Here is a 24,033-nt window from a genome sequence, read left to right on the forward strand (position 1 = left end):
TGTAGCTTAGAGAACAGTGGTGTCCAGCAGCAGATGATGAGTACCTGAAGAAAGTTCATCTTAGATGTGTAGAGAATGGGGGCGCAATTTCAGAAACACTGGGAGAGAAATCTGGCAGGATGTGGTGCACAGATATACAAGGTTAGAGAAAGGCAAGAGCTAAGGAAGATAGATGCCTGCGGCTCCAGGTGGAGAGCTGAAGGCAGTGGTGGACCCAGTACCTATGATCATTGGCTGTGTAGGTTTGAACTCCAGAGGAAAGTCATGGCTGGGGAGTCTGAATTTGGAAATAATTAACATATAACTAGTTACAACTCTCTCCTCCAAGTGAGTAGAGAAGGTTACTGTGGGAGTATAGTGTGACGAGACCAGGTGGCTGAGGGTGAACCCCGAGGAACAGTAATTAGTGCCCGCCATTAGTATGCTCATGAGATCTGCTCAAGAAAGGTTGTGAATGAACAAATGAATATATGAGTAAACGAGAAACACATAGGGATCAGTTTGGCAAACATTGTCACATGACTTCAAGAGAGAAAAAGAGAAAAGAAAGTGCTGTCCTAGAGTAAAGAAGACTCAAGGCCCTTAGGGTCTAGCCAAATATTGATCTTTATAAAATTGAAATGTGGTTCCTCTGGTTAAAAAGGACTACTCCCCCTTTCTGGTAAACAATTTGGCAGGCTGTATCCAGCCTTTGAAAAGTTAATATCCCTTGATTCATTAATTCCTCTTCCAGGAATCCACCTGAAGGAAGTAAGCAGAACTGCAAAGATTCATGCACAAAGATGTTTCGTATTCCTGAGACGTGAACTTTTCTGGAAGGGCTGAGGATGGGGGAGGTGGGGTGGGGTGGGGAGGGAGGCATTTAACTTTGCCCTCTTTTAAGAAGTTTTGATTACTATGCAGTACTATGGTGCAGGATATAAAATTTTCATTAATGTTTAAGATAAAAGATGAGCATTCAAAGAAATCTTGTGCTTTGCCCTCAGGCCTCTATTCTCCTCTGCTCTTGGAATTCTTTAGTGGGAAAGGTGGGGGATATGCTGGCCTGCAGGGCTGAGTCTGAGTCTTTTCTGGCATGGTATTTGGTGACATCCATCACATGGCCCTTGTGATACCCAGTTCACCCTCATTTCTGGCTTCTCCTGTCATGATCCAGAAATATTCATAGAAGTTACTTCAGTACATCAGGCTGTTGCATACTATCAAGTTTTTGCCCATGATGATCCTTCTTTCTCTTTACCTGCATTACTATACTGCCTTTATGTCACCTATCTGGTGAACTCCTATTCATCCTTCAAAACCTCTTACAGATTTGGTCCCCCAAATAGATATTGTTGAGCATAGGATTTTGGGGGGAAAATTGAATTGAATATATAAGGTGAGAGATACACACTCCTGATTCTGTCACACTCTTTACCTCTTCCTACTGTATTACATTATTTCATTTGTTATAGCCCTGACCAGGCAGAGACTTTTCCGCCTCCCCTGCAGGCAGAAATAACCACTGTCATTTCTATACCTTTATATCCATTCCTACATTTAACGTGCTCTATGAGAAATTTTTGGAATATTTACTTTTTTCAATTATAAAAGTAATATGCAGGGGTACCTGGGTGGCTCAGTCAGTTAAGCGTCCAACTTCAGCTCATGACATGATCCCACGGTTCATGAGTTTGAGCCCCTGTTTGGGCTCTGTGCTAACAACTCAGAGCCTGGATTCTATGTCTCAGAGCTTCAGATTCTATGTCTCCTTCTCAGCCTTTCCCCAACTGTTTCTCTCACGTCTGCATGCGTGCGCGCTCTCTCTCAAAAATAAACATTAAAACAAAATTTTTTTAAGGTGCCTGGGTGGCTCAGTTGGTTAAACGTCTGACTTCAGCTCAGGTCATGATCTGGCAGTCTGTGAGTTTGAGCCCCGCGTCAGGCTCTGTGCTGAGAGCTCGGAGCCTGGAGCCTGCTTTGGATTCTCTGTCTCCCTTTCTCTCTGCCCCTCTTCCACTCAGGCTCTGTCTCTGTTTCTGAAGAATGAATAAATGTTAAAAAATTTTTAAAAATTTAAGTAATATGCATACTCATTAGATAAATTTTTAAAAATTACACACTATTAGAAATATTACTTAGCTGTCATGATACTGTGTCTATAAAATTTAGAATCTTGATTTTTTTTAAATTTTTTTATTAGAGAGAGAGCATGTGAGTGGGGGAGAGGAATGGGGAGAGACAGGAGAGACAGAGAGAGGGGGAATCTTAAGCAGGCTCCACGCTCAGTGGCCAAGCTTGGAGCCTGACACAGGGCTCGATCCCACGACCCTTGGATAATGACCTGAGCTGAAATCAAGAGTCAGAAGCTCAACTGACTGAGCTACTCAGGCACCCCAGAATATTGATTTTTTAATATAACATTATAAATAAGCATTTTTGTGCCACTTTATTGTAATTGTTTGTCAAAGCTGTTTACAGTAATTAGCTGAATCTTCTTGGAAGTCAGGATTCCTATTTTGCTTTTTGTTTTTGTTTTTTAATTTTTTTTTAGTTTTTGTTTATTTTTGAGAGAGAGACAAACTATGAGCAGGGGAGGGGCAGAGAGAGAGGAAGACGCAGAATCTGAAGCAGGCCCCAGGCTCTGAGCTGTCAGCACAGAACCTGATGCGGGGCTTGAACTCATGAACCATGAGATCATGACCTGAGCTCAAGTCGGATGCTTAACTGACTCAGCCACCCAGGCGCCCCGAGATTCCCATTTGTATTCCCAGCACCTAAGTGCAATGTTGGTCTAGACTGGTGTTGGGACTTAATATAGTTGAATTCGGGAGCTGAAAAATTAATTAGTTTCCATCTTTACCGTCAAGGAGCTCATTCTGGGAGAGGAGACATATATATTCAGTCATTATTTAATGTATTCATTCATTCCACAGATACTTACAGAGCACCTACTGTATGTCAGAATCCACCAGAGACACAGCAGCGCACAAAACTCCTAACTTCATGAAATGCATATTCTAGAATAGTGATCTCAAACTTTGGGGTCCATTGGAATCACCCAGAAGGCTTTGGGCCCTATCCCCAGAGGTTTTGATTCACAGTTTCTGAGTCAGTGAGGCCTGAGAATTTGCATTTCTGACCAGTTCCCCAGTGATGCTGATGCTTTTCTCACTTTGAGAACCCCTGGCATAGAGGATAAGTTTGAGGTACAGTAAGGCAAAGGAATATGGAGGCCCAGTTAGTTGGGGGAGAAGGCACATGTCTGATTAATGCAAAGCCTCTCCCAATTTCCAGTCTCACGAAGGAAGGAGAGGACTGGGATAATGCCCTGTGTCCAGGTCCTCACCTCCTTATTCTGGCTGCCTGTCAGCAGTCTCTGCAGGATCACAGAAGCTGAGGGCCGATGAGGAGAGAAGGCAGAGCGAGAGTGATGGTCAGGAGTGCCTTCTCAGTGCCCACCCTCCGGCACACCTGCCACATGTAATGTCTGATCTTCAGGGCAACCGCAGGAGAAATGGAACTCCCCTCCTTTTATGGATGAGAAAACCGAGGCCTAGAAAGCGACGTAACATACTCTGGTTCTAGAGTCGCACATCTGGAGCTCCATCCAAGCCAGGCCTTTCTGCCTCCAAACCCCGTGACTCAAGTCGTCACCAGCCTATGGTTGAGCCCTCAGTGGGACCAGCTCTTAATACTGCAGCAGTCATAGCTGTTTTGTCTGTGGTGAGACGCCCGCAGCAGGGNCCACACAGCTGAAACAGAGGCGTGCAGCTCTGGGGGGAGCTAGCCCCCCGTCCTGACCCTGGGAGCTACCCCTGGGATTTGTTAGGAGTATTGTCTCACAGCTGGAAATTGTGTCAGTTCTGTTTTCGTTTACTTCTGCTACAAATGCCGTGCCCCGAGAATGTGCATAATGCGTTCAAAACTTTAAAATGCCAGTTTCCAAACCACTGGGAAGAAGCGTTGGCAAATAATCTGTGAAATTATTTCACAGACCTTTAAGACCAGAACAAGCCACCTCACCCACTGCAGTGGGAATTGGGGAAGTTAGTGCTGAAGCGGCCCTAACGCGCTGCGTCGTACTGCCATCTGCTGCAGCTGTCTTCAGTCACCTGGTTTCTGTCATGTGAGCGCCACACGGAAGGACCTTCAAAGATCTGTGCTGTAGCACAATGTCCTCGCCTTCTATCAAGGGTCAAGAGTATGTAAATGGTGTAAGAAAACGTGTCTTCATTTTCTGCAAAACTAGGGAAGACACATTTGACTCCCCAGCTCTGCAAGAGTCCTACAACAAATTTCTCTGTTCCTTGCCAGCAAATTATGCTTGTCTCTTTTTGACCTGGCACGTTTCCTCATCTCATTTAAGGATTGTAAAATCCATGGCTCTCCTTGTGTTACCAGGAAGCTCAGCGCGACCCTTCCTATGCAGTAGCTTCCCTAACCTAAGGGTCTTTGATAATAATTATCTCTCACTCTTTTCTTTTAAAACTTCTGTTACCTGTGTCTTCTTTTAGAAGCTTTCCAAAACAACTTCTAAAAGTAGGCAGCTTTCATAAATTAATGGGCAAAAAAAAGAGGTTTTCAGACTAGGAAGGGGTGACTTTAAGTTTTCTGTTTAACTTTTGAAGGGTGAATTGAGGCAACAGTTCATATATGTGTGGACACGTACATGTCCGAGAACACTTGATGATGCCTTGAGAGGTATCCACTTGGTCTTGTGATTAAGAGAATGAACTTGGGTCTGAGTCAGACCTGGCTTTGAACCTCAGCGACTCACTGCTTGCTTTATGACTTTAATGTCTCTGGGCCTCAGTGTCCTCATCTGAAATGGAGATAATGATACCATGTGGTGTCTTTGAAGGGTTAAACAGACGATTTATGTAAAATGCCTAGTACCGTGCCTGGGACATAGTAGATCTACACTAGATAGTAATCCCTACTGTTGTGGTCATTGTTTCTAGCAGAAGCTAGACTTTATAGAAAGACTGGATTGTACACTTGTAACTGCTCTAGATTGCTCTCTAGAATATGCACTGTTGAACTAAAATGACCTTCAGCTTAAAGTTAGGGCGTTTCTTCCAAGGAGGGTGGTCACGGCTTGCTTCTCCCTTAGAAAGAGTAGCTCCATGCTGGTGTTTCTTACTAATTCTCAAATGACAGTGGATGATCACTACAGAAGCCTCAGGATTTTCTGAGGTCATCCACTCAGGGGTTGGTGACTAAGACTGACACAACTCTGAGGTCTTCACTTCCTGATTTGTCTGTAAAATTTCGGGAGCATCCTTGCCCAGGATGCCCCTTAAAGCCGATTTTCTAGTTTGGGTCAGCTCTTGCTTGATTTTATTAGACTACTACTTTCAATTTTTCTTTCACATACAGCTATTAAATTCAGTCACCTGGTATCTGTCAGGAAGGGGAGAATTAAAGTGCCTTAGTACTTTGTGTGGCCACTAGCCACCCCCCATCTTGCAGGCTCAGGAAGTGAGAAGGAAGTTACCTGTTACCTAGACTGGATGGTGTGGCTGTGCCTTGCAGGGTCATGTGACAGCCGAGCAGCACCTGAGGGCCCAGCGTGGTGTTCAGATGCCTTGGGGTTCGGCGGAGCACCAGGGAGCAGGTGTCTGTCCTGCTGTGGGGAGTGTGCACAGCAGCCTTCACACAGTGATGATTTCCCCCACCCCCGCCCTTCTCTGCCAAAGCAATTGTTTAAAAGAGGAAGCTCTTTGGGTCATAAAATGTCATCTGGTAGTTAGTATATGGCTATATAGACATACGAGATTATACAGTAGCCTGATTGGCAGGAAGTAGGTGATTCATCAGAAAAAAAAAAAATAACGAAAAAAATAAACTCTTACTGAAATGAACTTCCTCTTTCAAACTTTGTTCCAATTCATCCTTTAGAACCTTTTTGCAGCTTCTTAGAAAAAAAAAATAATAATAACCAATAGGGACTAATGCAATTTTTCAAAGAGAGGTAATCCCAGCCCTATTTAGCCATGTGCTTCATAATTTTTTTTAATGTTTATTTTTTTATTTTTTGAGAGAGAGCACACAAATAGGGGAAAGGCAGAGAGAGAGAAAGACACACAGAATCTGAAGCAGGCTCCGGGCGCTGAGCTATTAGTACAGAGCCCGACGCGGAGCTCGAACCCACAAACTGTGAGATCATGACCTAAGCTGAAGTCAGTTGCTTAACCGACTGGGCCACCCAGTCTCCCCCATATGCTTCATAACTAAAAGGAGCAAGCCTGGTGCTCTCTGTCCCCAGGCAGGCCAGGGTTAGGGTGTGGCCAGTGCCTAGAGGGACACTGAGAGATTTCGTTCAGACTGAACTACCCTCAGGGGCCTCCAGTGAAGCGTTTAGGATGTTGCACGTGTCCCCCTTTGATAGAACATCCTACTCACTTGGTCTCCTTCATCTTTTTTGCCTCACAGGTCCAGGAGGCTGCAAGTCAGGGCCTGAAGTTCGTCGGCGTCATACCTCAGTACCGTTGCCCCGCGAAGTCGGCAGGCAGCAGCCCCCCAGTGGGCGCCAGAAGTGCGGAAAAGGAGCCCGGCAGGTGTGAGGATAACGAGAACCCAGGTGCTCCAGCGGGGATGGATGGCAGCCCGGAGCCAGGCCAGGGCCCAGGCGGGGAGATACCCGTCTCTGAGCAACCCGGCCTGCCCTCAGGAGAGGGGGACGGGGCAGAATCTTCTCCACACAGGCTGAGTAAGACTCTGGATGGGCCGGACGGTGACCTGCTGGAAGTGAGCGAGGAGCCACCCTCAGGAAGTAAGTATGTCAGCACGGGGACTTTTGACCCACTTAAAAGAGAGGCTAACACCTTCCAGTAATCTCCACGGCATTTTAGGACAAAGAAATGGAATTAGAGCGGAGAGACAGCAGGCTGTCCAACAGGAGAAACTTCATCAAGCATTTTTCCGGGCCTCCTGACTGATGGCTTACTGAAGTTGTAACTTCCGGGAAAGCAGAACCACACGAAACTGACTTGCGTTTGCTCCGACATGTCACGTTCCAAGTAGATTCTAGAACTTAAGGGATTTTCGCCCCATGCTCTTGCGTTGCCCTTGAGTTACCCTGCTCTCAGCACAGGAAGGGTTAAGATGCGAGGCACCAGTGCAGAACGTGTGCTCCCTTTTGGTCCACTCGTTTAGAATATCTGCCTAAAGAAGGAAATCAAGAAAGCCAGTTAAGGACAGATTGTGCAGGAAACTGGTGATTCAACTCACTAGGCTGTAAACAACCCGATTTCAGGGACTGTGTATAGTTGACAAATCAGCAGCGTGGAGAGAACACCGCCAAGAGGCCACCAATATGTGAATCCTCTGAATCACATTGTAACGGCCATTAGAACATGCATTTTAGGTTGGCAGATTCAAAGAACAATACAACAATGATGGTAGTAGCCGACATTTATTAATTCTTCCTGTGTACCAGGCCCTGCTCCAGTAAGCATTTTACATGACTGATCTCTCTTAATTCTCCCTATAGGAGTGTGATGTAGGTGAGCTGTATTACCACTGCCCATTTTACAGCTGAGTAAACTGAGATTTAGAGAGTAAATCTTCACCCAGGCTAAGAAATTGGCAGATCTGGTCTGTGGACTTATCTCGTTAGACCTCTCTACTCTAATAGACTTATAAGCTTTACTGAGGCCCCCAGTTTATGGTGAGTGAAGTTTCTCTCCCTTTCCCTGTAATCCCCTTTCCTTTTCTTCCTCCAAAAAAATCTAGCATCTAGCCATTTCTAAGAGCCAGGCTCTTGTGTGAGCTGCGTGGCCTCTTCCAGCCTTCAGAAGATGCACTAGGAACCAACAGTGCCAGGAGATCCCCAGGCATTTGGAGGCCTTTCTGGGTCATCTTTCTAGTTGATGTTGTTATTCATTTCCTGATTCTTGAAATTAGCCTCTTCTTAATGATTAGAATAGTTTAGGCTTTGAGAATCAAGAAAAAGGTAAACAGTTTCTTTTTTTATATTAAGTTGATACATCCTGAAAAGAAAATAGTGGAGTGGGTCATTCTCGACTCACTTGCAATGTTGAGTTAGTAGGAGAGACTGGCACTGCCTTTATTCTGGGATATGTTATAGCTGTTGTTTAATTAAGTCCTGGATCCTTCTTAAATATGTACGGAAGCAGGGCTTTTCATCCCTGGGACTTTTCACACTGTTTGAGGGAGACTTCTGCTCCCTCCAGAGTAGCTGAGAGCACATTTAGACCCTGTGTGTGCCTCCTGATGAATGTCTAAGTCTTATTCCAGAAACTTCCATCTTCTCATTGTGGTTGGGCTGTATGTGTTGTTCTGGGGGAGCCTCCTTGGGGGAAAATACGAGGGCAAGAGTTCAAGGCAGGCACAGCTCCCCAAAGAAGAGGGCGGGAGTCGTTGAGGCAGGCAGCACTGTGGTTAAGAAACCAGACCGCGCTACGTTTCATTTGCCACCTTCTGCCTAGGCAGTCTTGGACAAGATACCCTCCTGTGCCTCAGTTTCTTACCCTGGAAAATAGAGATGGAACAATAGTTTCTTGTTGAAGGGCAATGAGATGTACATTTTTAAAAAATATGTTATTTATTTTGAGAGAGTGAGGCAGAGGAGAGGGAGAGAGAAAATCCTGAGCAGACTCCACACTGTCAGCACAGAGCCTGATGTGAGGCCCTATCTCACAAACCGTGAGATCATGACCTGAGCTGAGATCAAGAGTCAGACACTTAACCGACTGAGCCACCCAGGCGCCCCGAGATGTGCATCTAAAGCACTCAACACTGACTCGCTCTAAGTGTGAGCTGTTATTAGCCCTGACCACGGGCCTCCACCTCTGCATGGAGCCCTGGCTTTGAGAAAGGAGGCATTCAATACTGAAGTTCCCTTCAGGACTTTCCTGAGATTTCCTGCTCTAGAATCTACCTTTCTACAACACTCCTTCCAGACTTCCTGCCCTCTGTGGTTGACCCCAGGAGAATGAACTGGGGAGACTTGTCCTAGGACTGTTTCCCCTGCATGCCTCTGGCTGCCCCTTGGCCGTTTGTTTCACTCACCCAAAGACCCCCCACTGAACCCACAGAGACCCCTCAACACCCAAGGTATCTTGACCTGTGCCTCATTTCTTCAAGTCCCTGTTCTTTACTAGCAAACCAGAGCCTGCTAAAGAATAATGGGTTAATGGTGTGTCTGGAAGTGGTCAGCCCAGCAGTGGATGGGAATTTCAGCCCTGGGGATGGGGGGTGTTACAGTACCCCACTTTAATCTCAGTGGGCAGCTGGCTGGCTGTTGTCTACACACAAAGCTGGCTCTTATCTCTGCTCAGGATGCAATGGGTCTCTCTGAAGTTTAGGCAGCTTATTGTTATCCTGTATTCTTCGTGTGTGGAACAAATGAGCCTTTGGGTTTTCTTTTTCATTAGTTAAGGAACACACAGGGGTTATACGCCTCATACGTGGCCTTGCTGGAGGTGGACAGTCATGATGGTGGTAACTCTCTGGGTGAACTGTTCTAAGTTCTTCCAGTATCCATCTTGGTGGTGCCTCACAGCAGCTTTATGATGGCAGATGCTATTATTAGCCCATTTCACAGATAGGGAAAGTCACCTTCTGTGCCCTCATGTAGTGACATTTTATCCCCTAGCTTGAGCATTCAGCCTCCCCAAAGACCGGACATGTAGGGACCCTGCTGGCATCGGTCATGGCCTTCACCTGACCTGAGCCTTTCTCCTAAATCTTTTTCCTGAGAAGTCTTACCGATTCCTTGCACCATCACCTGGTCCCCCAAGTCCCCCCAGCTTCCCCTCCCTGCTGCTTGCTTGCTCAGCTTTCGGCATGCTTTTCTCTCAGGGCCCCCTAAGGAGGGTGAAGTGTTTTCACGCCTCTTTCTGCCAGGTGGGCTTAAATAGGCAATCACAGCAAGACAATTAAAAAAAATCCAGAGGGAGTCACCCTCTTTCCCCCTCCTTCTCCTCATTTAATTTACTTCCTTTATAGGAGGCCTAGGGGAGCCGGGTCTAGGCTGCCACTGGTCACATGAGGCTTCCTGGTGAATTCACCATCCAGACATGGGGGCAGGCTGCCCCTCCCCATCCCCGTGGGCTCTTGAATGGCTGCTCTGGTCCAGAGGTTATGCCCCGCTTTGCCCATACAGGTCCCTCTGGGGACCCATCTTGTGGGTCTCTTCCCGATCGTTGACTTGTATTTCCTGGTCCAGGAGACTTTCCGGATGGTTTGGTGTCATTGCTGTGCAGAGACGGCCTGAGCTGGTGTAGGGACAGCCCCATGCCTCACTCCTGGATGCTGCCTCTCCCACACCTGCCCTTGCCTTATGGTAAACACACAGCACCCCCACCAGCTCTGCTCAGAGGAGCATGAATGGCCCCTAGGGATGCATTTCGGCAGATGGGAAGCATGGACAGTCCAGGTGGGGAAGGCCAGTGCACGGAAAGGTTAGGAAGGCGCCCCTAGATGTCCACCTGTCCCTTCCTTCCCTCCTGGTTTTCAACATTCCTTTCTGTCCTTCCCTGGGCGTCTGTGTTGCCAGAGAGGTTCATGCAAATTCAGATTGTTCTGTCACTGAAACAATAATGAAACATCTTCCTAGCCTGTGCCTAGTCACTTAAAATGCTCAGAAATGGCAGCCAGAAACCCAAGCCAGTGAGTGACCTCAATTGTATTCCCGGCAGAGGGGATTTTATTCAGTAGGCCTCCTTGGCAGCCAGCTCACTGTGTGGAGAGAGAGAAGAGGTGTCCTCCTGAGTCTGGCCTTTCTGATGTGTGCCCCCTCCCCTTCCCGCGCCCCCAGGCTGGCGCTACCCTGTGGCTCTGCCTCCTCCCAAATCTGCCACCTGCCGCCATCTTTTGGCCTTTCGGTCCATTAACAAACAGCTGTTGAGCTCTACCCGTGGTCCACAGCTCCTGCTTTCTGTGTACTGATGAAATTAGCCTCGCGTTAGATTTGGAAACAGCCCAGGGTTAGGGGCTTGAAAGACTCTTGGCATTGCCACTTTCCAGCTTGTGATGTCTGGGGGATCCACTTAAGGCTTCTGGGCTTAGAACTGATGCAGCCCCTCGTGTGGGGGTTGGGAGAGTCACATCAGATGGTGGAGGTGTCAGTGCCCGTAGCTGCTGCCGTCCTCACCAGGGGATTCCCGTGGAGCAGTCTATATGCTTGCTTCCCCTACTTCGCCTCCACAGACAAGCCCCACCCAGGCCCAGAAGTGCCTTGCTGGTAGTACCCAAGCCTGACAGAAGCCTGAAGCAGTTTCTCTCAGATTCAGGAATCCAAACAGGCTTGAGGCCTCTGGCCTCTCGTCGTCACGGAGCCCACAGCCCTGCTTCCCAGTGCAGACCTTTCATCTTAGCCCCGCGGCCTGTCACCTCAACAGACCTTAGTCCCCACTCAGCTACCAGGTCAAGTCTGGCTCCCACATGTTTCTTCCCACCCAGTCAACTCACCAGCCACCTGCTCCTCCCAGTCTAGCCCTCGGAGCCCCACGCTTTATGCCAGACTCTGCACACTTCCTTCCCTCCAGTCTGGAGGTCTCTTGGAACGTCAGGACCCAACCAGCCTGCCTCCTACCTGCCAGTCACAGGCTCTCCTGGACCATACTGGCAGACAGACCTCAGACTTCCATACTGTGCCTAAATCCCAGCTGCCTGGCCCGGGCCTCAGAACTGGGCATCTGTCTCCTTCCCTGCTCCTGAGGAGCTTAGCAAGGCCTCCGTGGACCTGGCTACCAGGCCAGCAGCACCCAGTAAGCCTGGCACCCCCTCCTTCTCCCCTAGCTCCCTGCACTTATCTGGCTTAGGTCAATCCAGCAAACGTATGTGCATCCCCTATCATATTACAGGGACTTTTCTGGACAGAGGGGATCCACATGGCACAAGGCAAAGCCCCCCGCGTCAGAGAGAAAGAGAAAGACCAGAAGATAAATAAAAACACAAGGCAAGACAGTCTTCATTCTCCTTGGGTGCTGTGCCATCCAGTTCTTCGGCTGTTCTCAGAACATTCTCAGAAACAATGCCTTCCCCCCTCCTTTGGGACTCTCTGTCCCATGTCTGGAAAAATCTTCCAGCTGGGGTCATGGCAGAGTCACAGAGCAGCTGAGAAAATTTAAACAAACTTGGGACTTCTTTTTGGAACCCTTGGTGCCTGCTCATGTGATGATGTGTGTTGGAGAATCAGAAGATTAAAACATCAAAGGGCATCATCTGGGGACAGTTTCTCTTGGCTGTAGTTTCCACACGAGTAGTGAGAAAGAGGACCGTGGCCAAGGATACGCGGGGACAGGGGAGTTAACTAAAGGGTTACACATCTGAAATCGGGTTTCTCCCGATATTTCATTGCTACTAATCTTTTGGAGGCTCCAGATTCCAGCAGCATTTCCTTCCTGAAGAATTTATTTCTGGCTCTGGCTCTGGCCCTCCTCCCTGGGGAGGACCCTGATGTGAAAGCGAGGGCGCTGTCAGCACCGCACTCCACCTCGTCCACCCGTCCGGCAGTCTCTGTCTTCCCTTTGCCCCACGCCCGGCACCCTCCCTTCCCCTTTTGGCCTTCCCCTTTTTCTGTTTCTTTACGCATTGGGAAAGTTGTGCTTTTGTCTTCCCATGTGAGTGGGGAATCCCTCTGTATGATCAAGTGTTGTCCTGTATTTTTGGACTTCGGCCACTGTCAAATTCTCCACTCACCTCTTCCATGTAGAGGTTGTGATTTCTTTTTCTTTTTGATCTATATGCACCTGTGCTTGTCTATAAGCAGAGTATGGTGACTGGTGCCCTGGCCCACCTTGGGTCACCTGAGGACAGCTTTCTCAGCCTCTGCCTGGAGGCGTTCTCTGGAATGAGAACAGGTGCCAACAGGCCATGTGCCCCAGGGAATTCATACCTCGGGAGGAGCCCTCACTCCCTGAGGATGAATACTCAGGCTTCCTTGCCCTGTGGCAAGGCAATCAGAGGTGTGTTCTGTGCAGTTAACTGAGCCCCAGTTGCTGTAGCACTAACCTGCTCATTGATGTACCCTTCACTGGGTTTCCTCTCTTCGCTATCTCTTATCCCTCCCTCCTCCCTCATGTTTTCCTGGGATCGCTTCCTAAATAAATTACTGGCACTCAAAAACTTACACGGTCTGCTTTGAAAGAAATCCAGATGAAGTCAGGGGCTCTCTAAAGCAGTGCTTATTCTCTTGTCCTTAGTAGGTGTGGCTTTTATTTGGACACCCAGCACCTCAGACTGGACGATGCCTGATCACGTGGTTCACATCCTCCCCCCAGCTCCAGTCCAATGCTCGATTTCCCTCCATTACAACCCTTTCTTCGCATGACTCCATTCCTCAAGTGTGTATTTCAAAGTCATGAAATAGTCTAGTGATTACCACCTCCGTACACCAAGCCCTAATTTCTTGGGGGAAAGAATTTACTGGCTGGAGGTGGCTTCCTGAGTCTGGCAAGTGAACTGAGAAAGGTAATTTGGGGTGGGAATAATAAATAGGCCAGATTCGGTTGTTTAAAATCCAGGTGGCAATCTTTGAAGATGGGCACCTTCCTAATGNAAGTGTCAGAGCCTGGCATTGCTCCCCAGAGACCTCTGCTGCTGTTTGCTCAGATGGAGCTGTAAAAGACTTCCTTTGCCTGGAATAGAGTACCTATGTGGGATAATTTTAGATGTCGTGTGGATGGACATATTTGGTGTTAATGTGCCTCATCATTCCCTTCTGTTTATAGCAAGTGGTAGTTTTTCCCTTATGGTCATGAGACAGAGTTTCCTTTTTAAATTCATTTATTTAAATAAAGGAAAGTGATTCTGTTTCAGAGAAGAATAATTCAGCTCGTCTTTGGATACGGCAAAATTGTGAAATACTGAAGTAGAGGATACAGCGTCCCAGAACATGGGTCTAGGCCAGGTCTCTCCTACTTTGTCCTTTTTGCTAATGTCAGCCATTGTTTACGACCTTTAAAATATTTCTCTGAAAGAAGGGTGGGGATTTTCTTATTATTCCAATGGATATTTTTGGAAACCAAAGCCTATTCCTGAGTAGCCTGTGTAAGCAAAGCTTTTTAAGCTGTGGGTAAACTCTGATTGCTTGACTAAATGAGTAACACAAAAAGACCTTCAAGACTTAGATTGAAATTCCAGGTATTTGCTCCTTGCGGCCGATACTGCATGGCCCAGCAGCACGTACAGCTGGAGTGGGTCAGCTGCTGGGTGCTAGTGAGTATTGATTTTTGAAGACTGAGCTATAAATGAAGGAAAAGGAAAGCTCAGAGCCCCACACGCATTGCCACCTACCTACCACTCCAGGCAGGAACCCTCATTTACGGGAACATATTTATTTTTATATATCAGTGGTGTATTTTCGATGTACTTGATTAAGTATTATGGGTTCGGCCCCAGGAAACACCACTACAGTTTATAAATAGTGAGTTCAAGGGTATGCGAGGTTCCTGGAATTAGAGTAGTATTTTTATTTTTATGTGCCTCTGTATATTCACCTTTGTTTTTTAAGACGAGTTCTTATCCAAATATGTCCACTTTTTCTTCCAAAACACCTTTGTATGAATTTCTAGAAATGTCTACCTTGTCCTGACTGTACAGAATGATCCAAGGTAACAGCTATTAATTATATGACAAATTCAGAACCCACCCCCCCCCGCCCATTGGAAGCCCAAAAAACCTTTGATGTCCATGTCACTTTCAAGGCTCCCTAACTTAGTACCTGAAATCAGGTTTTATTATTTGACAACAGTGCAACCTAGCAGAGTTTACCTTTGATATCATTTCTTCAGGCTCACTATACTCAGTGAGGCAGTTTTTTTTTTTTTATCACTGTTTGACTTCTTTCTCACCTTCTTTACAAATCCCAACAGAAATGGAGATCCTCGCCCTTTTCAACAAACCGAAGAGCCAACAAAAGTGCCGACAGTACTATCCGGTCACTATCCCTCTCCGGGTCTCCAGGAACGGCCAGACAGTGAGCAGTTTGGATGCCAACTGGTTGGAGCACATGAGTGACCACTTCCGGAAAGGAGGCATGCTGGTGAATGCAGTCTTCTACCTTGGCATGGTCAATGGTATGGAAGCTACAAACCTTGGGCAGCCCTCATGAACTCTTCTTCTCTTTTCTCCTTAGCCCATCTTTAGAGCCTGCCCCATTCAGAAAGCCCCACAGCTCATGAACATGCTGCGTTTGATTTCTAATTAACGCCTTTTGAGGAATTTTCCACAGAATCCAGCACCTGCACTCCCTAAACCTCTCTAGGAGTCAGTCAGCCAGGTATCCTCTAGAATTACACAGAAGGGAGAATGATTCTGTTTTTGATGGTGGCCTCAATCTTTGTTGCTTTTAAAGACTTTTAAAAAGATTATTCCCCGTTTGTTAATTACCCCCTGGGATCGTGCCGCTCCAAAAGTGCAAATTGTTTGCAGACACTATTACAGTTTGAAGTAGCAGTAGCAGCACCTTGGAATCAACTGCAGAGAAATGAACTGAACTGCCTACTTTCTGTAAAGCTGTGTAGAGACACACATTGTCTCTGTATCTCACGGCACCATGTACCCCCGCCTCAAAAAGGTGTTGTCTCTGAGGGAGATAACATGTGGTAGCACTATTGACGGCTGCTATGCTAAGGCAGAAAGGCTGCCCACTGTGGGGAAATGTGTCAAGCAGAGAACGGGTTTGGGGTTAACACGAAGGCAAGTTGAGCCACTAGGGTGCCTCGAAGCTGGGAGGCAGCTTGGGGAGTGGGGCTGCCGTACCGCCACGTAAGGCTCCGGAAGGCTGCCAGTCAGCAGGGTTCTTAAGTGAAACGTCACACCAAATTTGTTGATCCCAGCAAAACCTGGCAGGGGGCATTGACAGCACCGTGTCTTGGCTGTTGAGCAGTTTCTCTCTCCAAGAATTAGCAGAGTCAGGAACAGAGTTTGGATTCAGTCCTTGAAATGCCAGCAAACATCTTCAGAAGGGACATCAGGCTTAATTCTGAATGTACATACTTTACATCGTCTGAAGCCATAGCACATTGTACAGCACCCACAGCCAGCTCTTACTCTGGATGTGAGTCCCTTGTTCCTGTCTGAGTATCGGTATCTAATGCGAATTTGTTAATACAGTAGCAGCAGGCATTGTACAGTATAAGGGGCACAGCCATTTGTGGAATGGATGAATGACATAAGAAAGGTGATTGGCTCATTAAGAATACATGTCAAGCAGCACCGTCCAACAGAACTTTCTGTGATCATGGGAATGTTCTATATCCGCGCTGTCCAGTATGGTAGTCTCCAGTCACACATGGCTCTTGACCACTTGAAATGTGGCTAGTATGACCGAGGACCTGAATTTAAAATTTTATTTAATTTTTATTAAATTTAAGTCACTAAATATGCTTAGTGCCTAGTAGTGTATTATGCAGTTCTAGAGCATACATTTCATTAATACAACCATGAGGACTCCATTTGGTTCTCTAGCTGCAAGGCTGGTAACCTCCCTCTCCCTGAGGAGGTCTTCCCTGTGTCCCGGAAGCCAGAGAACGCCACAGTCTGTTTTGAGATTCGTCATAAAACCTGAGTTGCTTTTACTTAGGGCAGATGTTTACAGCTCTTATTGATTCACTGGTATTAGAGGAGTCCAGAGAGAAGTCCTTCACTTCCTACTTCCTGTAAGGACACCCCATCACCCATCTTGGGATGTGGCAACCACTCTTTTTATCTTTTGTTAGGGTCTCTGTGGCCATACATCCTTGTCCCTGGGAAACCTAGAGTTAGTTATACTAATATTTTTTTTTTATGTTTATTTGTTTTTGAGAGAGAAAGCGAGTAGGGGAGGGGCAGAGAGAGAGGGGGACAGAGGATCCTAAGTAGGCTTTGTGTTGCCAGCAGACAGCCCAATGTGGGGCTCAAACTCATGAACTGTGATATCCTGACCTGAGCCGAAATCAACAGTCAGATGCTTACCCAACTGGGCCACCCAGGCGCCCTGGTTATACTAACATCTCAAAGATGTTCAGGGAGGCATTGAAGGTAACAGCTACATAGGCAGCCCCACTTTGGAGAATCTGGAAGTTTTCTCTGGCCCTACTGCCCATCGTGTCTGGGGCAAGCTGAGCCCCAAGAGAGGACACCTTGAAAGTTCACAATGCCATGTGAACTTTTGGGCATTATGGCTTTGGCAATCAAGACGATTCCCTACCCCTTCTTCCTACCCCATTCCCTGACATTGAGTCCAAAAGCACAGAGAATTCATACAGCGTTTTCTTCAGATTTGACTTGAGTGTTGGAAATGCTGTTCTATCCTCTCTTGGCTTTTGCAGTAAATCCAGCCTTCCTGCCTTGAAGAAAGAACATGAAATTTCCCCTGGCAAGTGCATGGAAGCCATGGGGAAGCCAACCCCCAAAGCTGGGACAGGTCTATGGCTTGGCCACAGCTGCACGTCTTGGGGATGGCTGCAAAATTGTCAGAACAGAATTTATTTAAACCCACTCAAACTTCAAACAGAATTTCGCCCTCCGATGGGAGGGGAACTTGACTTGGGAGTAATGCTCAGTGGCCAGGGTGTTTCTGCTCTGGAAAAGCCCAGGGTTTCCATTGGGCAGGGATGAAATATGCATATGCTCTTTTCCCAGAATTAAAAAAAAAAAAAAAAAAGGCAAGCTAATCATAATTATAAAAAGGAACCTGTTTCTAATAAGATAATTAGTGTCTTTACAAGTAAACCTGGCAGAGCAGGAAGCACATCTTTAAGCTGTTTGCCACCTGGAAAAACACCAGTCTTGGTTCTTAAGTGGATATTTGTACTCTGAAATATGTTCCCCAGTCATAAAACTCGTGAGAACTTTGTCCCATGAACAGCCTGAATGGTTCATTTAAGACTCCAGCTTCTGTTTTCAAGGCTTTACCCCCTAGGACATGGGAAGACTTGAATGGTCCCCAAGTTTGGGCTTCTGCTGAGTCTCCAGGGATCTTCCTCTGGAGACTTTTATTACGCCTTAGAAGGACCCAGTGTCTTCAGCTGGGGCAGCTTGCCCTTGGGCCCTGGCAAGCAGAGGCACAAATAAAAGAGAAGCGTAATGGTGCTAATGGTCGCATAGCAGTTACTCTGTGTCAGTGCTGGTCTGAGCGGTTCAAACATAGCAACTCATCTAATCCCCACAACTCGGTGGAGTAGGTACCATTGTTATCCCTGTGAGACGGCTGTGGAAACTGAGGCACAGAGTGGTTAAGTCATTGCCGAGATTGCCAGCTAGTAAGTGGTAAGAAAGGAGTAAGAAGAAAGGAGGGTAAGGCTAGGGAAAATGGATATGAGGGGATAAGAGGTGGCCATGTTGGCAAGAGGTTTAGGCTCCCAGTGAGGCCTTGGGTGGCCCTTGGGAAGGGAGGGGAGCTTCAGAGTCACCTTTAGGAAAGTAGCAGGACCCGGGTGGCCGGCCACCTGTGTGGATGGGTCCAGGGGTTGGTCAGACACCAGAGTAGACAGACACACAGAAACACCACCCAGTGAGACAAAGGCCAAGATCCGTGCTTCCAGAAGGTGGGAGAGGCCAGGAGGGGAATCTTTCTGCTGTTGGTGAGAAGTCGGGTGGGTACAGGAGTCAAGGGTAAGGGCAAGGTGGAGCTGGGAGCCCACCATCTAAACACCCACACAGGAGCCTGATTTCTCACCAAGGGCCCCCAGGCCTGCAGGGGCCCTGCTGCTGCCACCACTGGCCATCGATGGTACTGCTTCCACCATCAACTCTCCTTGCCTGCCTTGGTCTTCCCTTTGTCCCCTAGCTGGCCTTGTCGTTTGTTCTGCCCTTTCCCTAGCCTTGTCCCCACCTCCCTTTACCCTCACTCTGTACTCCCTTGGCCCTGTCCTGGCTCTCCTTCTCCCGCTCCCCTGGCCCTCCCCTCACCCTCTCCTAGCCCCACACTCCTTACACCTCTGGCAGTATCGGCTTTATCCATCCCACATTCAGATGTTTTCAGTTGGGAGCACCTGGGTGGCTCAGTCAGTTTGGTGCCTGACTCTTGATTTCAGTTCAGGTCATGATCTCACGGTTTGTGAGTTCGAGCCCCACATAGGGTTCTGCACTGACAGCACGGAGTCTCCTTGGAATTCTCTTTCTCCCTCTCCCTCTGCCCCTCCCCTGCGCACTTGCGTGTGCACTCTCTCTCTCTCTCTTTCTCTCTCTCTCTCTCAAAAGAAAGTTAAAAACAAAACAAAACAAATGTTTTCATTTCTTTCAAAAATGTCCTTGGCAGCAAGTGGTCTGATGATCTGAACCAGAATCTGGTCCAACATTATGCACTGCATATGGTGCCCATGTCCTCACTTCTCAAGTTTGACCTAAAAGAGTCTTTTTTTATGACCCTCACTGTTCGAAATAAAGCCAGCCCCTTAACCCTGCACAATGGCCTGCATTATTTGTCTGGTCGGTGCCTTGTGATGTCATTTACCTAATTTCTCCAGCCTCTGTATCCTGTACACTGGAATTTAGTTCTAAGGCCTTGATAAATTAAGCACTATGACTACAGTACATTCCAGATGGTGTTGGGTTTTACATATTGCATCTCATCAGGAGACACATTATACCTACATGTCTCTCCACTCCTATCCTTTTGATAGATTGTCTTCCTTGAGACTGTCCCTGATACTCCAGCCACATGTAAATCCAAATAACATTTGGTACTTCTATCATCATTTTTGATGCCCAGCATAACCTGTATGACTTTATATTTGCAAAATGTGCAGGTTAAAAGTGTACCTATTTCAAGTAAAATGCACGTAGAAGTACATTCACGTAGAGATTACAAACCCTCAGGCAGGTTCCGCGTATTGTACTTCTTAGCACCCCAGTGTTTGTATACCGTGTGCTGTATACAGAAGGTGCCTAATAAAAGTTTCTGGATGATGCTCGGTAATGCCAATGGCGATGAGGGGAAAAGCTGGTATTTGGGTGTGTATCACAGGAGCCTGGGGAACTGAAAGCTAGGTGTAGGCAGAATGGAAGGGAAGAGAGAAGAGGTGAGGCAATCCCAGGTGCTTCCAGCAGCCGCTCCCTGGGAATGTTTGGCCTCCTGATTACAGACATGGCCTCTGTTTCAGAGGAGCCACTTACTCATGTGGGGGGAGGGTTCACTTATGCCATACATGCATTTTCCCTTATTTTTGTAGCATATCTTCAAATGACCTTTTTATTGCAATATAGCATGCATCAAGAAAACTATGCACATTATAAGGATATAGCCCAGAAGATTTTCACAAGGTGAGCACATCTCTGTAACCAGCACCAGATCAAGAAATAGAATATACCAGCCCCCTCGAAGCCCCCCTCATGCTCCTCATCATCCCTATTTCCCAGGGGTGACCATAGACCCAACTTGAAACACCATAGATTAGTTGTAATCTATGAATTATATATGAATGGAGTATATGAATGAATGCCTTTCTTGTGTTAGGCTTCTTTGACTCATCGTATTTGTGAGATCCACCCACATTTTAAGTGTAATGCAGATCAGTTCTTCTCATTGCTGTATACCCTCCTTTATGTTGAAATATAGAACTGCTTCACCTCCAAGTGTGTTTTTTGTCCCATGTAGGAAAGCATGGCATCTGCACAGATTTGGCCCCAAACTGAAGCCCTAAAGCTGGTCTCACTGTGACCTCAATAGGACGCCACCCAAAACACTGGACATGGAGGATGGTGTAGCAGTCAGGCTAGGAACCTGGGCTGTTCATCGCCACCGCCAGTTGGAGTCCCAGCGCCCACACACTGAGTGCTGGCTCAGTAAATACCTGTTAGTTATTGGAAGGGCGTAGGCTTTGGCATCAAATCATACTTTCAATCTCTTTTGGCCTTTGCATTCCATTTGAACACAGACATGTGATTTAACGTCTGAGGCCTCCATTTGCTCACCCACTAAGAGGGAATGATTAGCCTTACATATGTGGGGAAGGGATTCAGTGAGAAACTATGAACTGCACCTGGGCACGTGCCTCACATCCAGCAAACACTGAATCAGAGTGTTTCTTCCCCGTCGGGTTGGTTACATGGCTTTGAACTTGCAGGCTCACCTTGCTGTAACTGAAGATGGGTTGTACCTCCTCTAGATCACTCATCACTTCAAAGTGAGAAGCCAGGAGTGAGGGCAGGCCAACAGTAGCTGTGAGTGCTCGGGAAGAAGAAGGCAGTAGGCCTGCTCAGTCTTTTGATAATATCAGTCAATTAGGCATGATTGGGGAGCAACATGGCACCATCACCCAGGATTGGTTAAACAGTGATTGCATTTATGGTGGGGTCATAGGTCATTGTGACAGCAGTCACATGTGCAGTTATGGTTATGTAATTGGGACATGCTATTCCTGGCACAGAGGAGGTGCTGTGAGCACTGTGCAGCCTCTGCTGGGGAGAAGGGGTTCTCAGAGACTCAAGGAAATCTGTTAGGCCAGCTTCCCCAGCGGGGACAACTTAGTCCAATCTAGCTTGTTAAAAGGAGAATGGTGACTTTTTTTTTCATCCCACATAATTAGACCACAGACGTTGACCACTTGTCATGGTGTGCGCTTCCAGCTGGACTTCGGGGAGCAGCTCCCAGGGTGAGCCTGAGGCTTAGCTTGCTAGGTCTCAGGGGCTGCAGGGAAAGAGTGCTTGCCTCCCAGAATTTACCTCCTGAAATAATAGGGCAAACCTCCTTTTTGCACACCCTTCTTGTAAAATCATAAGCTTGGAATGTTAAGGTGGCCTTTTGCCAAAAGACTGGCATCAAATATTTATACAATACTGGGGCAAATAGCTCTCTGTGCACAGTAGGGAAGCATCTTTAGTTTAATACAAAATGCAGTGATAATGGACTGTTTTCCATAGATGTGGTGTGATTTAACCTTTTACATTGGGAGCCTTTACTGTAAGAGAGACCTATTTATACCCAACTCGGTGCGCATCCCAGCAAGGCTGAGCCAGGAAGGTAATGAGAAGATGCAGAGTGGACGAGGCCGTCAAAACAAGGGGCTCTTTAAAAGCCCAGCTGTCTGCTCTCTGTGGTTCATTGACTTTTTTGCTGTTACAGATGATCAAATTTTGACAGCCATTCTGAACTTGCTTCATAGTTAAGTAGGTGAATCAGCACTGTGGATTCAGAACAGCAGAGCAGAGGGCTGAGGAGCTGGAAGGCAGACAGTGGAGGAGACAGCTGGTAAATAAGGACCTGCTTTATTCCTACTTCACACCCCAAGTCTCCCCACTGACCACAGAGCCCTCCTTCTGGGCCTGTGACCTGGGAGGAAGGAGAGGAAGCCAGGCAGCAGCTGGGAAAGGAAGTCTGGATGGACTATGGTGTCTCATCCCTCTTCGAGACCTCAGCTCCACTGTTCATTAGTGTCAGCAGGCTAAATACCATCATAGTATTTATGTCAAATTGGGTACTCTAGCACTTAAAGCAATGGTAGGCACAATTTGAGGGCTTGGAGGTTTTCCATTGAGGAGACTTGTATGTAAAGACTTTGGAAACTAGAGATAACAGATTCTGGTAGAAGCCTTGTGGGAATTTGTGCTGTTATCGGCCTAATCCTGAGGGAATCACTGAATCTTGTCTGGTCTCAGGCATCCCCAGGTCAGGACTTAGGAAAGCTTTATTCAAAGTCATTTTATAGGGTATTCTTACTGTGGTGGAGCTCCGGCTGGACCTTTGTTCCTCAGAACTGTAAAGGTGAGCTTCACTCTGGTTCATTGTGTCCTGAAGCCTCAAATACCTATAATGTGGTTTAGCTAGAGAGAAGCTCTGTTCTTTGCTGGTTATTTCTATAAAATGTCTCTTAGGAGGGTAGTGAACAAACACTTGGGGAAAACTTTGTAGCAGAGCAGATGAGAAAGGCAACCTTAGTGCTTTTGCTAAGGCTATTTGATAACAGACTCTCCGTTTAGGAAACAAATAAGAAACTGGATCATGTTATTGATTAACTTATATTGATCTAACTTAAAATGGAGTATTGTCATGTTGAAATAATACCTGGATAAGGCTGCTGTGCTCTAGAAATTACTCTCATGGCTGTGATTTGTTGAGCTGGTCAGGCCTCTCTAGCAGTCTGGAATAATCAAGAATATCCCCAAGCCAACCAAAGTACACCAGTCTCATATTTCTTAGGTTAAGGTTGGGCCTTGTATTAGTCAGCCATTGCCACAGTACTGCTGTGTAACAAACCATTCCAGAGTCATTGGCTAAAAACAGTACTGATTTATTCTCACATATTTGTGGGTTGGCTGGAGCAACTATCTCAGCTGGGCTCACTCTCAGGTGTGTGGGTCAGCGGATCTAAGCTGAGCTGCCCTGGGCAGCTCTGTTCCATGTGTCTTTCATCTTCTTGGAACCAATGGGCAGCTGGGGTGTGTCCTCTCAACAGGGTAGCAGAGCTATAAGGTTAAGCTTAACTGCACAAGTCCTTGCCAAGCCCCTGTTGCATCAGACCTGCTAATATCCCTTTGGCCAAACAGGTCACAAAGATAAGCACCTAGTTGACTGGTCTCCCCACCAGTCATCTTAGTCTCGACTTTCTTCTCTCCTGATTCCGCTGCTCTCTCGGTGCTTGGCTACCCCTTCTTCACTCTGCATTTCTACTCCAGCTGCATCCTCTACTAACTCTCAAACCCTAAGGATCCATAAGCCTTCTTGGCATAATTAAGTACATTTCTCTACTCAAAATGAGACCGGCCCTGGGCACGTCTTTGAAAAAGACCCAACCACTGCCTCCACCTGCACTCTCTTCCCTTAGCCCACTTGACATTTATCACCTCTAACACATTATTGTCTCCATCCCCCAACTGGAAGGGTAACCTCTGTGAGGCAGGGACTCAATATGTCTTGCTGCCTGCAAGATCTCCGGTGACCATATGAGTACCTGGCACCAAATAGATGCTAGGTAGGCGTTGGAATGAATGAATGAGCAGCTGGAAGTGTTTTCAGTATAAGCCTGAATGCTTCCAGGAACACAGCGCTCACTCTTCTGAGGTTTTACCTTCCATTTTTCAAACCACTCTAAGGAACGTGCTTTCTATTTATATTGTACTAAAATTTTCTCCCCATAGTTCCTAACACTTTACGAT

General features: G+C 47.0%; 1 protein-coding gene across 2 annotated transcripts in view; it reads left to right on the plus strand.

Annotated features, from left to right (window-relative positions):
* RFTN1 (raftlin, lipid raft linker 1) overlaps nt 1-24,033 on the plus strand; it is a 201,176-nt gene that overhangs the window by 133,486 nt on the left and 43,657 nt on the right. For both annotated transcript variants that reach the window (XM_077750905.1, XM_077750904.1), the window contains exons 5-6: nt 6,418-6,757; nt 14,829-15,032. In XM_077750905.1, the coding sequence (XP_077607031.1) occupies nt 6,418-6,757; nt 14,829-15,032 (544 nt within the window). The remainder of the gene's footprint in view (nt 1-6,417; nt 6,758-14,828; nt 15,033-24,033) is intronic.

This window comes from Crocuta crocuta, unplaced genomic scaffold (genome assembly GCF_008692635.1).
Source record: "Crocuta crocuta isolate KB4526 unplaced genomic scaffold, BGI_CrCroc_1.0 scaffold279, whole genome shotgun sequence".
Classification (NCBI taxonomy): domain Eukaryota; kingdom Metazoa; phylum Chordata; class Mammalia; order Carnivora; family Hyaenidae; genus Crocuta; species Crocuta crocuta.